This window comes from Megalops cyprinoides, chromosome 17 (genome assembly GCF_013368585.1).
Source record: "Megalops cyprinoides isolate fMegCyp1 chromosome 17, fMegCyp1.pri, whole genome shotgun sequence".
NCBI lineage: Eukaryota > Metazoa > Chordata > Actinopteri > Elopiformes > Megalopidae > Megalops > Megalops cyprinoides.
The window spans coordinates 14,315,041-14,329,200 of record NC_050599.1 but is presented as its reverse complement, the minus strand read 5'-3'; the positions used below and the strand labels follow the sequence as shown (position 1 = coordinate 14,329,200).

General features: G+C 40.8%; 1 protein-coding gene across 2 annotated transcripts; it reads left to right on the top strand.

Annotated features, from left to right (window-relative positions):
- The first annotated feature begins 3,432 nt into the window (after nucleotides 1-3,432).
- Nucleotides 3,433-13,221, top strand: znf512 (zinc finger protein 512). 2 transcript variants are annotated; one of them, XM_036550362.1, is made up of 16 exons: nucleotides 3,433-3,485; nucleotides 4,461-4,568; nucleotides 4,895-4,950; nucleotides 6,035-6,093; nucleotides 6,584-6,777; nucleotides 7,666-7,746; nucleotides 7,837-7,941; nucleotides 8,749-8,873; nucleotides 9,167-9,253; nucleotides 9,346-9,444; nucleotides 9,602-9,769; nucleotides 10,256-10,456; nucleotides 10,885-10,986; nucleotides 11,174-11,236; nucleotides 11,479-11,577; nucleotides 11,884-13,221. In XM_036550362.1, exons 1-16 carry the CDS (start codon nucleotides 3,443-3,445, stop codon nucleotides 12,295-12,297), a joined length of 2,004 nt encoding a protein of 667 aa, XP_036406255.1. In that variant the 5' UTR covers nucleotides 3,433-3,442; the 3' UTR covers nucleotides 12,298-13,221. The 2 variants fall into 2 exon arrangements, with proteins under 2 accessions (XP_036406255.1, XP_036406256.1); XM_036550363.1 differs by having other exon boundaries at nucleotides 3,444-3,668.
- Nucleotides 13,222-14,160: the final 939 nt, after the last annotated feature.

Genomic DNA, 14,160 nt, shown 5'->3' with positions numbered 1-14,160 from the left:
TCGATCGGAGAATGTACGTGTAGAACTTTTCAAACGTCATATTAAAGAGAAAAGTACAGATAGCATATTTGTATATACATGAAGATATTAAGTGAATCGATTTAGTCTACATATCTATAGATATGATGGAGTTTGCTCAGGTGATAAAATGCCATACTGGTTTATTTACAAAAACAACAAAAGTGAAACCAAACTGGGTGAAAGAGTTATCCTGAGCGAGTACAACTCAATATAAAAGATCATAAACCTTAAACGCGTTTAGGAGGATAACATGGCAATGTAACGCTACGTCGAACCAGTGACCAGTTAACGGCAGTTTGGCATGGATTATCAACAATACAGAAACCTATCTATTCAGTTTTGCCTGTAACAGTAGGAGAGGGTCCGTTAGACAGAAAAGAGTAAGTATTACACGCGACAAGAGAAAGAAATATAATCAATAAATAATGGTTTATTTTTACTCACGAGTCTTGAGTAGGTCTGCCCTCAGCCATAATGGAACTTTTGGAAAGATGAACAGATTATACCCTTATAAATTTCCTGAGACAAAGTCCGTCGATCCTGGTAGTTTATGAAGTGAAAGTATAACTGAGCTGATAAACATGTACATTTGGCTTCTGCAGTCGATTGATTCTGAGAGACTAACCATAATGCAAGGAAACGCCCTGTAAGAAAATGAAAGTGAAACAGAAAAATACGCAGCGTTCCATAAAATTCCATAGCCCAAATTTCAAATATGTTTGGATGGAGAGAGCTTTTATCTTATGTCATGCTGTCAGAATCAGTGTTGCTTGCTTACTTCTCCATAGTCTGTAACACATTTGCTACCTCAACCGGCAGATGTAATGAAATACTGCATAAGAGGATGAATTCATAAGATCATCTTGGTGTCACAGGTGTGACAGCAGCCAGTCAGTCGCAGTTCTTGCCCATGCCTCTCCATTTTGGGCCATTTTGTAATCGCTCTAGCTGTACTGCATTCTAGGTTTACAATGTTGTGAAGAGTATGAGTCCAGTAATTGGACATGAATATAAATCTACAGCAAAATCCAAAATATTGCCTTAATAATCCAATAATACTAAAAACAAAGCAACCATAAATAATCCCACTGTAGCATATCAAATGCATTCTCAGGATCAAGTAGCAGAACAGCACATGGACCAGAATAGACAAACAAGACTAAATTTTTACCATAAAATTCACTGTTACCTGATGTAAACAACGAGTTGTGTTGTCTTGAATTCCATCAACAGGAAACTATTCTTACACATTGTAACATGGTGACGATGACAAGTGTACAGTAACTGACAACTTGTAATAGCATCCCGTGACACCCTACACTTGTTTGGAGTTAAACAATGCCTTGATAACATAATCTGATATTTAAAAAAAAAATGAAAAGATTTTTTCAGAAAGGATATTTTCAAAGTAGTAAAATGGGAATCAAAGAAATAATAATTTTTGGGCCAGGTTCACAGACCAACCTGAAGCCCATCTAGGGACCCTGTAGGGGTCCATGGATCACAAATTAAGAGCACCTGTTCCAGACAATCTATATATACTCAGTCTGTTGAAACGGAATTTATTTAACTTTCATAATAATAATGCTGTATTTATATTAAGACGTTAACCATCACAGAATCAGTACTGCTTGCATACTCCACCATAGACTGTAACATATTTATTGAGTATATTTCTGCTGGCAGATTTATATATACCTTATACCTCTACCCACCCAGTCTGATGAAACTGAATTGACTTCATCTGTCAGAATAATAACAATAGATTGCCTTTATAAGTCAATCATCAAGGATCTTAAAGAATGACAGCCATTTTGCAGAAGAATTCTGACTACACATCATCTGAGATGGACAGGGAGGGAGTTATATGGCTAATAAACCTGGGAATTATTAGGTCAATATATTTATGATGCTTCATTTCTAATTTAGCATCTACAAATCAAGGATAATTCTCTGGGGCTGGAGCACACTCATTGATTTTTCGTTTGTTTCAGTATCAAAGCAATAACAACATGCTATTGGGGGGGGTGGGGGGGATCCTGCCGAGGTGATCACTTGCTTGCTAACATCAGTTAACTAGTTGTGTTGTATAATAATACATGAGAGGGTGTGTGTTTTTGCATTTTTGACACAACCTTGGCATAACGGAGTGCCAATAATACACACCCTAGAGTGTATTATTACTTAAATCATGCCAAGGTGGTTAACTTTGCTGACTAATTTGTTTACTTGCTTGCTAATGTCAGATAACTACTTGTGTTGTTTACTTTTAAAATAATAATACATGAGAGAGTGTGTGTTTTTGCATTTTTGACACATCATTGGCATCACGGAGCACCAATAATCGCAATAAATCACACCCTGGAGTGTATTATTACTTAAATCTCATGTTTATAATGTTAATCTGTGAATTGAGCAGTTGCATTTATCTATGCTTGCTTGTCAGGTTAGCTCATGTAATGTAGCTACGTGCTAGGATAGCATGCTAAGTTAGCCAGATCATTGATCATTGATGATTGACAAGCGAAAGGGCACTTTTGGAAGATTTTGGGATCAACTGAGATCAAATCAGTTTAATAAGTAAATTAACAGTCAATGTTTGTGTGTTGCTGTTTTGAAAAATACATTTTGACATCTTAAAAATTGTTTATTTATTCGTTTGGCCTGGCAAGGGGGGTTTTCTAGCTTGGGTGAGGTGGTCGGTCAGAGAGGGTCACTCAAGGCGCAGTTGTATGGGGTGGGGGCCTTCTCTGTTATACCAGTGGAATCACTGTGTTTTAATGCTGGTGGTGTAGCATCTGTTTCAAAGTTGATACCCAATTAGGCCAATGCAAATGACATAACATCAATTGCTGTGTGTGTATATATATACACACACAGCAATTGATGTTATATATGCATAACATGTGTATATGTATAACATGTGTAACTGTGTATGTGTGTGTGTGTGTGTGTGTGAGAGAGAGAGAGAGAGAGAGAGAGAGAGAGAGATTCACCCTATTAGCATTGCTGCACCGTAAATATACTATTCTGCATGTCTAGATGTAATGTGACGTTGGAGTTGCACTCAGATAGAATCCCCGAAGGCATAGAGGCCAGCTTCGCTGACTGTCTGTGCCTTGACCCCAAACTTATGTAAATTCATTATCACTGCAAGTTTATCACTAAACATCATTTTAACGTCTGGTCATTTTAGCCGTCTTTTATGCTTCAGAAATCATGGGCTAGGTCAGACTCAGTATTTTTCATGTAACGGTTGGGGTAAGGCTGGGTTAGTTGATCCTAGACCTACTGGTTTATATTTTCAGCCTTGTCGTAATACCCCGTTCTCACTGGCCAGCCCCATGGAACCGCCTCCTGCAGTGGTGGTGAATGAGAAGTTTATCTCATTTGCTGTCGCGGAATCGAGGGCGTTTCGAGAATGAAGTCATCTCGCGGTGGGGATCGTAACATGGTGAAATCAAGTGTGTTTGTCTCAACAGTACCGCTTTTAAATGTGTATGATAAAAATGTATAGTGATCGCATTTTCGCGGTCCCATTTAATGAAGGATAGGATGTTTTCCAACATTAACTGTAAGGTAAAATAACGAAAATAGGTTAAACAACAAGACGAGAGGAAGCATAGCCCTACTGAAAGGAGTGGAAGGTACAGTATTGATAGAAGGACATGTCGTAAATGTAACAATTTTAACACACAGCCAACATCTGAAGGTTTTCGTGCATGTAACGTGTTCTGCGTGCACGGTGAAAATGCACAATATTTAACAAGACCGTGAATCTTACTCGTCTCAACCGCGGTGTAAAAGCGTCTCTTGATTTCGGGGCTATGTGCAGACAATGATGGTGGTTCTATGACACACTACTACCGCTGTGCTACTGCACTGACAGATAGGCATCACCCAGGAGATCATTTTACATTTGGGTTAACGTGTGTGTAGCCTAGCTATGTGCAGTAGACCTGCAGGGTTTTTACAGTGCAGCGCCTTTTTATTTATTTCTAAGTATTTCAGTGGGATCGTACAACACACGCTACACCATATTTTTAATATTCCTTATGCATATGCATTTTATTTGCTATGCACTGGCCTGATTGATTTTAACACCTGTTGTCTCGGATTTTTTTTTGTTGTTGTTGTTACCGAAGACATTGTACTCAAGCGTTTACCCATGGATGTTCATATCAATAGCCCATAGCGAATATTAAAAATAAAAACCTCCAAATTAAATGAGATTACTCCTCCAAGGTGAACATCATACTTGTAGGAAAACGTGGGACCATCGTGAAAGCCAAGTGAGAGGGGGAGTTTTGTGTGAGATTAATTATTCCTTCCTGTAGATGTCTGTCACACGTGGAATAAATCATTATGCATATAAGGGTTTCTGAAAGATTCACGTGGGGTAGGAAAGACTCAGGCATGCTGTTTGTTATCTGTCCTAGTTTACATTGCCTGGTGGAGCATGGATCACAAAGGGAAGACCGTGACAGCTCCAAACATGTCCAAGAAGAGGAAGACTTCAAAGCCTAAGCAAAAAGGCAAAGCACAAGGTAGAAAACACCAGCGCTGCACTTTTAAAACTGAGCTTTTTATATGAAACAAGCAATATTGCAGTGCCTCGATTTCTGTGCGTCTTATGTAGCACTACAGTGATCTTCCAGTAGAAGTAGACTTCATTACTTATTGAGAGGTTATCACTGAAGGAACAAAGTGGTCTGGATCTGAAATATTTATATTTATATTTAATAGACACACAGAAGTGTAAACCAGATGATACAAATAGTATGTAATGCTAGAATGCTACCTAATATACTTAAAAATTGAGTCACTTGTGGAAATTCTAAAGTAATAATATTAATGTACACTCTTACGCCAGGAACCAGGGAGACCTTAGAGATCGAGGATAAATCAAGGGGAGAAAAACTGTCTAAGGTAAGCAGAGACATCCTGTGTGGACCATGTTTAAAAAAGGCCCCTCTAAAGGAGAAGGAGGTTACTGTTTGATACCTTGATATTTATGGTTAAATGAGAAGTTCATATTCAGTGCAGATCCAGTTTGGTTGTGGCCAGTAATCCCTAGCTATAGCCAAAAAACAGGGTACACTGCATTCAGGTTTTGCCTCTTCTGGGGTATACTTATGTTTGCATGAAGTTTGTGATATCCAGTTATAAAGTGTCCATACTCTTGAAGCAGCTGTGTTTGCTTTTTTCCTTTGAGTTCTTGGTCATTGTCTTTGTGTGTTGTCCTTGTTCCATATCTCTGTGTTAAAGTCACAGTATAAGCAAGTTGCAGCATAATAATGGAAAACAAACTAGGTGCTGCCTTCATTAGAAAACCACTCATAGGGTCATTGTTCTTGTTAAGATTTATTTCAAATAAAGTGCTGTAGCTGTCTGTATTGCTTCTGTCTGTGTGCTTATTTAAGTCTCCAAGATGCTATATTTTAAAATATATCTCATTTAACTGAGATGTGCCAGTAGCAAGTTTTATGGACCAAGAATCACATTGGATGGTCTGTCCTGAATGAAGAATTTTTGCATCTGCAGTCCTCAGGAATACTTTTTGGGACTGTTATCAAAAATATGAAGCCATTTATATTAGCTGTGTCCTCTCCTTAGTACTTTAGGGATTCACAAAGATTTTTTTCAGTGGTATATGAACACATGAACGGCGTTCTTCACAATTAGGAATACTTGAATACAATTAATCTCATAGTTGTTGGTTTTTTAATGAAAGACATTCTAGGGCTGAAAGAAAAGTCTTTATCGTGTTTAACTACTATTAAAGAATCATCATTTTTGTTTTGTTATGAGTACTCATTACTTGCTACTTCCTAATTACTGTTGAAGAAGCATTCCATAGCAATTAGAAAGCACAAGATCACTGCTGTATCAAAATGCATGTCAATATGAAAATGTTCACAGAGATGTTTCAAAAGCCAGGAACCCAGCCTCAGCTTTAATTTCTACATGACATAACATCACTGATTAACAGTCCTTTACCCTCTTGTTTCAGGATGAGGAAGAACAGCACCAGAAACCCCTAAAGATAAAGAGAACTTACGGAAGGAAAAAGTAAGTGCGATGCTTTCTGCAGTTTTGTCTTGATGAACTGAAATGCTTTTCAGGTTTCCAGTTGCATCGATCTCCCCTCCCCTCCACATTTGTAACATGAGAGCACTCTCATGCTTGTGAGTCCAAAGTCTTAGTGAGGAAATAGGAAATCAGAGCACCCACTGAAATACACTCATGCAGGTTGTGTGGTTTAGGGTGTCCAGTTTCTAACAGTTTCCTTCCCAGATATTCCATTGCCATAAAATATTTTAAATGATTGAAATTATCCTGCAGAATTGCCCTGGACTTTTGGGGTGAGCAATTTTGGCATGTACACTTTTTTCTTTTACAGTCTAAGCCATCCTTTGTCAGCTGTATGAAGTGGCCTCAGTATTTGTGCATCCAGCCCATGTGTTATTTCTGCCCTAAGCCTGGTTTCCATCAGCAGTGCGTCAGTACATGCACAGTAGGCTGGCCAGGTCAGCAGGTCAAGTGTCTGTTGTGCCTCCAGGCCTCAGAGTGTCCAGAGTGCCTGCATACCATTGGGTCCTGCGGAGGATTCGGCCAGCGAGTCATCCTGCTCCTCAGTTCTTTCCTCCAGTCTGGCTAATGGCAGCGAGGACATGACCGGCCCTTCTAGAAAACCTTCCTACCAATTGGAGACAAAGAGGGCTGAACCCAGCTCAGACACAGGGAAGGGAAAAGGTGAGGACATCAGCTTATTTCTTTGCGATCTATTAGTTGTTTATTCCCTGCATAGACTAAATGTTGCAAGAGGCCACAAAGATGGGAGTTTCGGTGATCGGTATTGTTCGGTATTGTAAGCATGTGGGGCAGTCATAGATCAAATGATTATGTACAGACACCACATAGGCGTAAAGATCAGGTGACCATGACCTTTGGATGGCAATGAAGCAAGGAAAGGCTAGAGAAAGTTGCTTACATTATTGTCAATTAGCACACTCTCTTGCCCAGAGTGACTTACATAGTTTACAGTTTTTACATTATCCATTTATATAGCGGGATATTTAGGCAATTCTGAGTTAAGTACCTTGTCCAAGGATACTGCAGCAGTCCCCCAGCGGGGAATTGAACAAGCAGCCTTTTGGTTATGAGCCCTGCGCCTTACCACTATGCTAGTTTACCACTGCTGCCCTAGTTTATTCATATGTAAGTAACTGTTTGCTGGGATCCTGTTTAAAATTACTCCCACAATATCGGTAGTCAAGAGCATGCACGTCAGATTACATAAACTTTGTTCCAAGGGGAGAGATGTTGTTGTTCTGACCTGCAGTTGGCTGAAGAAACTTCCTGACACAGCCATTTGCTGTGTGCTGACTTTCTGCTGACTTTACAGAAAGTAAAATTTAACCCCCGTTAAGACATCAGGTACTGAATGGTTTAGATATCAAATATCCATTATATATCCATATTATATTGCATTATCTGTGTCACACAGCATTTCCTCTCACTCAAGCAGTTTCCCCCTTCTCATACTTTCACTCATAGCCTGTGTAATACAGTACTACACCGACTGAATTAAAATTGCAGTTCCAGCAGTGTAAAATCGGAGGTCTCGCTGTTTTTACTCAGGGGCGCTGACAAAGAAGAAACGAAAAATGGAGGACAGCAAGCCCCCCAATGAGAGCGTCTCTAAGGAAGTAAAACAGTCAGGTACCCTGTTATCCCTCTGCATGTGTCTCCATAGATAGAGCAGTCTGCCTCGTGCATGAATGATAGAGTGCATTTTGTCTGTTGTTCCAGTTGCTGCTGTGGAGCAGAGTCAGAGGAACAAAAGCACGGTAGAGAAGGAGGGGCAAGGAAGTAAAGGCCCAGGCATCAAGAAGGACACTCCATGTTACCCCCCAGGTGCGAGTGGGTGCTTGCTTAACGTTGTCTTATTGTAGGCTATGAGAGCTAGGGAATCAGTCTCCACTGTGGGGGGGGGGGGCAGTGGCCACTGCTGGCTGTTGAATGTCAGACGATATCGCAGGTGAGTCTGTGCAGTCACCACACCAGCTTTGGGCTCTAAGCTATCACATCTCTCAGCTGTCCAATAGACAAGCTGTCCATTGCTACAACCCCCACTGACAATCTGGTAGGGTACATCCAAACACATGCTCTCCTGCAAAACACGTGATGTCACTGCCACTTCTTTTATACAAGGGAGTCCCCATACCATGCTAGCCCAGACATGAGTTGGACTCTCCAGGCACATCTTTATACAGGCGGACCGCAGGCACCTGATTGACCAGTGGAGTCACTGACGTGCAGGCCAGTGGTAACAGAGCTGGCCACTGTACTTAAACCACACCATATCAGACTACTGCTAATGCAATAACTGCATTTTTAAGTTGAGTTAAATTGAGTTTTAAAAGTAATAATTGCAGTTATTGAATAGGCCCAAAATTGTCTTTAAGGTCCTCGAACAATTCAGTTATTGATTGAATTGCATACAATTTGGGAATCATGCATTTCCGTTTCCAATGGTTTTACGTGCACAAAAACCGCAAAATCCTTTTGTGTATTTGTTCCTCATTATTTAGGAAGAGAGGGAACAGAGTCTGAATTCCCTTCTGCCCGCCTGCTCGTTCTGACAGCTACGCCAAGTCCACAGTGGGGGGCAGTGGGTTCAGATGTAAATTAGGATGAAAACATTGCAGTGTGTTTTGGCAGGGAGTCAAGAGGAGAGATTGAACCTGCAGCTTGCGGATAAAGGAAGAGTCACCTGCCCCAAGTGCAAGACCGTCAGTCGGAAAACTGTTGAGGGGTTGAAGAAACACATGACGAGTTGTAAAGCGGTCAGTACGATGACATTAGATGAGAGCCTTTACTCCAAGGATAGTGTATATTCTTGCGTTTCTAGTAAAAATTTGAAGAAAATGTAGGAATACAGTGAAGTGGTAAGTGAAGAATGTAAAGGGTTTTTTGTTTGTCTGACAGCAGTGAATCTCAAGGGGCTGCATGAGTGATCTAGCCATGAACACAAAGATAATCGCAGACATATTTTGCTTTTATGCTGTCTGAGTCTTTGCACTTTATGGTGAATCTAAGTCTAATTTACCATTTGGTTTTGCCTCTTTCTATATTGCAGAATCCTTTCACGTGTCAACACTGTGGGAAACAGCTAAAGTCTTCAACTGGCATGAAGTATCACCTGATGGCAGATCACAGTAATCTGGTGAAGACTGCATTATATCCTAAATTGGAAATTGCAATTGGATGATTTTATTCAGTTATTCAGATTTGTTTTGTCCTGTATTTTTTTGGCAGCCCACTTCGGAAGATGGGAATGAAGTGGACAGCCAGTCCGTGAAGGAGAAGCTCAGGAAGGTGCTGAAAAGAATGGGCAAATTAAAATGCTCAAAAGAGGTACAGTGCGCTGTCATGTGAAGGATCACTTCACTAGTAACCGAGTCATTTAGGTGGCGGGGTAAACCCCTGTCCTGGCCTTCAGATGTCCTTGCTAGTGCTGGTGTGTCTGTTGATCTGAGTGTCTGTGTGCTTGCGTCTGATCTGTGCATTTCAGGGCTGCAGTGGCAGCTTCACCAGTGTCATGGGGTACCTATATCACATGCGCAAGTGTGGGAAAGAGGAGGCGGAGCTGGAGAAGCTGCTGCTGAACTGCAGGCATTGTGGGAAGGCCTACAAGTCCAGGGCAGGCCTGGAGTACCATCTCAAATCTGAACACAGCCCAGTGAGTCATCCACTCAACCTGACTTGACCAACACTGGTGCCTCTGTAATATGAAATGTCTTGACTGGTTGCGGAATTTGATGTGTATTGTGCTGGTCTGTCCTTCATGGGTTCCTGAGGGAATTATATCTGAACTAGCATAGATATTTGACTCAAATATTGCTTTTATTTGGCATTAAAATGCCATGAACAAATACTTTGTATAAAAATAGTTTCTATCTGTTGACACATGGCCCAGGCATCAATGTACTGTATGGACTTATGAGAAGACAATTTGATAAGCCTTAATTTAAATTTTAAATCCCTTCACTCGCTATTCATTTTTGATAAGGGCCAAAATATTCCAGGCATTTAATGCAAAAAAAAAACAACAACAGAAAAGTTCCCAGAATTTCATCCTTGTTCCCCAAGCCTTTTTCCGTCAGCTTGAGTGACACAGCTCCCAGCAGTTTTGCAGACGATGCATAATAGCTGTGTTTCTCCTCAGACACCCCTGAAGAATGATGATGAGGAGGTGACAGCCCCAAAAGAAAGGGAGGCAAACCCAGAGAAGACGCCAAGCGGGAGGGTGAAGAGGACCTCTGCCCAGGTGGCGGTCTTCCATCTGCAGGAGATTGCTAGCGAGGAGTTGCTGAAGGAGTGGCCCAAGAGAAAGGTGCAGCAGGACCTGGTCCCGGACGACAAGAAGGTAAAGCACATCGTTGGACCCAGACGGAGGGGGCATACTGAAACCAATGAGCACCATTGAGGAGGCCGCATGTGTGCATTGTACAGTCTGGGAATGATTACACTTCAGCATTTCACAATTATTTGGTCTGATTCATGATGTTTTATTCTTAATAATGATGAAAGGATTATGTTAATGTAACAAAAGTTGTCATTTAATAGTCCTTAAACAGTCAGCATTACACAGTTTGGACAACACACAGTGCTGCTTTTGAACCCCAGAACTGAAAAACACCTGTGGCCAGCATCAGATGCCAAACCCTGCAAAGAGCAAAGAGACTGAGAACAGCAGAGCTGCTTCAGGCTTGGGAAAGCTGTAGAATGCAAAATTTGAGTTCTCTGCAGTTCTCTCAAAGCTCAGCTACTTCGTTTTTGTTTTTCTCTCTCCAGCTGAAATATGCACGACCAGGGCTTCCGGCATTCAGTCAAGAGGTCCTCCGGAAATGGAAGAATGAAGTGAAGCTGCAGAGAAAAGTACAATGCCCAAACCAGGTGAGGCCGATTTAGAGCCTGCTCCGAAAACGCACGTCATTTTGTTTTGATATCCATTACTGTCTTAATCCTTTTACAACCGCCTCTGCATTGTACTGTACATGATTTTTACAGTACATATATCTTATGTGGTATTGTGCTGTAAAGTTCTTATCCTTTTACAGTCTGCCTGCTTGATTTCTCACAGGGTTGTGACTCAGTCTACACCAGTGTGTCTGGACTGAAAGCTCACCTAGGCCTCTGTTCAAGGGTAGGTATTTTTAGCCACTCTGCCCAGTATTCTGTCTTAGATTTTAATTAATTCACTTTCAGACACTTTGAAAACAAAAATCATGACTAGTATATAATGTAAAGCTGTTTTTTTGTAATGTAATTTTTACATTTCAATGTTTTTTTAAGCAGTTTTTAACATTTGTTTTAGTTCCATTGTTGTAAGCTTGCAAGAAAAGATCTGAATTTCCTTTTGAAGTGTTGTTTATGTCCTTTGGCCAGGGAGACTTCGAAGCCGGGAAGTACAAATGCTTGATATGTGATAAAGAATTCAGCTCGGAAAGTGGAGTGAAGTATCACATCAACTCAATCCATGCACAGGTAAGAAGGTCTGTTGGGAGATTTCAGTCCAATATATGACCACTCTGTCTGTATAAGTGGATATGTAGAGACTTTACATCACATTATTTTCATTTAGCAAATTGTCATTTGCTGTTGTACTCTTGGGCAAGGTACATAACCCAAATTTGCTTCAGTAAATATCCAGCTGTATGAATGGGCTACTTAAGAAACCGTAACCTACATAAGTCACTCTGGAAAAGAGCATTTGTTAAATGACAATAATGTAATACTGTAATCAGTTGCAGTCTCCTAGTGATCTCCTGTAAATTTTATTGATTATGTCAGGACTGGTTCATTGTGAGCTCCAAGGCATCCAAGAGTTTTGAGAAGCTTCTGAAGTCCAAGCCCAAGCAGGGCCTTGTTAAGGACTGCCCAGACCAGAGCCCGTCCCTCCGGTTCACGCCGGGGCTTAAGGCCTGGCAGGAAAAGAAGCCCCGCGGGGCACCGATGTGTGGCCTGAAGACAAGGCCGGGGCAAGAGGAGAAGAAGAGGAAGGAGAAGGAGAAGGAGAGCGGGAGGGAGAAGGACTGCTATGACTTCAGTGGCAGCGACAGCCCCAGCAGCAGCAGCAGCAGCGGCAGCAGCTCCAGCAGCGACTCCGAACAGGAGGAGCCGGAGGCCCCGAAACACGACAAGTGGGCCCTGAAGCGGCCCCTGGCCCGGCCCGACTTGGCCAAGCGGGCCAAGAGCAGCTCCTAACTCCTCACCCCCATTTATGAAAGGGGAATGTGGTCAGTTTGTTTTAACCACTTTAAGCATTGCCGTCCGTGTGAACGGATACAGCACACCTACAGTAGCTAGCTGTTAACTCTCGCAACACTCTTTTCATACATTGTGCTCATTTTAGAGACTGTCCTCTTGGTGCTGCACTCACAGTTCCTCATGTGTGTTTGCTCATTTTTAAAAACTGAAAGCACATTTTTGTTCATGTCACAGTAGGCCAGAACCCTCGGCTCTCCATTTCTTGGCATTATTTTTCTGTCCATTCTCTGTGACCTTAGAGTATTTGTCCTCTAGCCATCTGTTCATACATAAACAGTCATTGTTCGGCATATGCAGCACAAAGACAACAGCAGCATACGTTGATGGTTGGAGGGTATGGGTTTATAGGAAACAGTTGTCACATAAGCATGATGTGTGTCCCTTGTCATGAAGCCCTCGTCCCAAGGGAAAGAGTACATGCATAGCAATTGAGACTATGCATTTATGATTACATATCTGCTAATTGATACATCAGGCAGAACTGCAGACATATCTTCTCCATCAGCAGTCAAGGGGACTTATTTTTATTACAGAAGACAGGCTAAGAAGCCAGTTTAAGAGTGTTGCAATTTGAAGTGCCCATGAAATATTTTCAATTTCATCCTGTCACTGTTGCTTTCTGAGCTCATTATTTTTTTTTTCTGACTATTATGAAAAGTCCCGTCCCCTAATCGGTGCTAGGTACTGCATTCGCCTATTCGTAATCACCTGCCTATAAAAAATTTTGACTTGTTCATCACTGTGTAAAATCACAATGTGAGCATCATTAATGTCCCCTTTGCATTGTGGGAAAAGCTTTGTAAACACTAAACCACGCATTAATCAGATGGACTGCTGAAATCTTCTCTAAGTCCTTAATTAATGTGCCGCTTAATACATATTTTTAAAATTATTTTTAATATGTTTAAACCATATTTCCTTTGCATTACAGATTTTTTTTCTGTACTGTATATATTTCCCCAGTTGCATGCAGTGGTGTTCATGTATTCTGCTGTGTATATCCTTTGGACTGTGATATATCAATATATCAATGTCTGTCAATGCAGAATGAAAATTAAATGGAGTGGTTGTAAGTTTTGTTTCCATAATGTTAAAATGGCTGCACTCTCCCTTGTAGGTTTGAAATATATTCAACATGTTAGGGAGTGCTATATTAGAACACAAAATGTTCAATGGTGCTATAGGTTTGCATATTTATAATGCCATTTTATTGTGCTGCCAGTTCACAGTTAAATTAATATTTACTCATCCCTGTCAAATGCAGAGTGCACAAGGTCATTCACAGGAGATGTAGTATGGAATTACCTTAGGACATGAGAATCAGTGCAGCTAATATGTACTCAAGGTGGTTACTAAGAATTACCAACAAAGGACTTAATGGTTACTAAAGAACTAATCAAATTTGAGACTGAGATTCCGTAAGTAAATTGAACAAATTTTGTCCTGACAAATCCAACCTCTCCAACACTGCTTTCTAACAGATCATGTCATATTTTCTACATTTAATTTATTTTATACATGAATTCTTTATGTATTTACTATCATAATTCATGTTTGAAAAGTGGTGTGGTGATGTCTGTCAGGATATGTTACATTTTTTATTTTTATTTTACACAGGAACGTTGTCTGTGAGTAGTGTAACCAAAGCAAACAGGATGCATGCACTTTTAACCTATCAAAATCAAAACGACCTGCTGTTCTGTATTAAGCAATTGTTGCAGCTAATTTGTGTGACTGAGTTAGCTGTGTCCCTGAGTGCCCTTGTTTGTTCTTCTTCTTTGTTAAACATTGCTGGCATAC

Coding starts and splice junctions, on each gene's coding strand:
- znf512 (XM_036550362.1), top strand. CDS start 3,443: ATGAAGTCATCTCGCGGTGGGGATCGTAACATGGTGAAATCAA. Junction 7,747..7,836: donor TAAGGAAGTAAAACAGTCAG/GTACCCTGTTAT, acceptor CTGTTGTTCCAG/TTGCTGCTGTGGAGCAGAGT. Junction 10,987..11,173: donor AAGTACAATGCCCAAACCAG/GTGAGGCCGATT, acceptor GATTTCTCACAG/GGTTGTGACTCAGTCTACAC.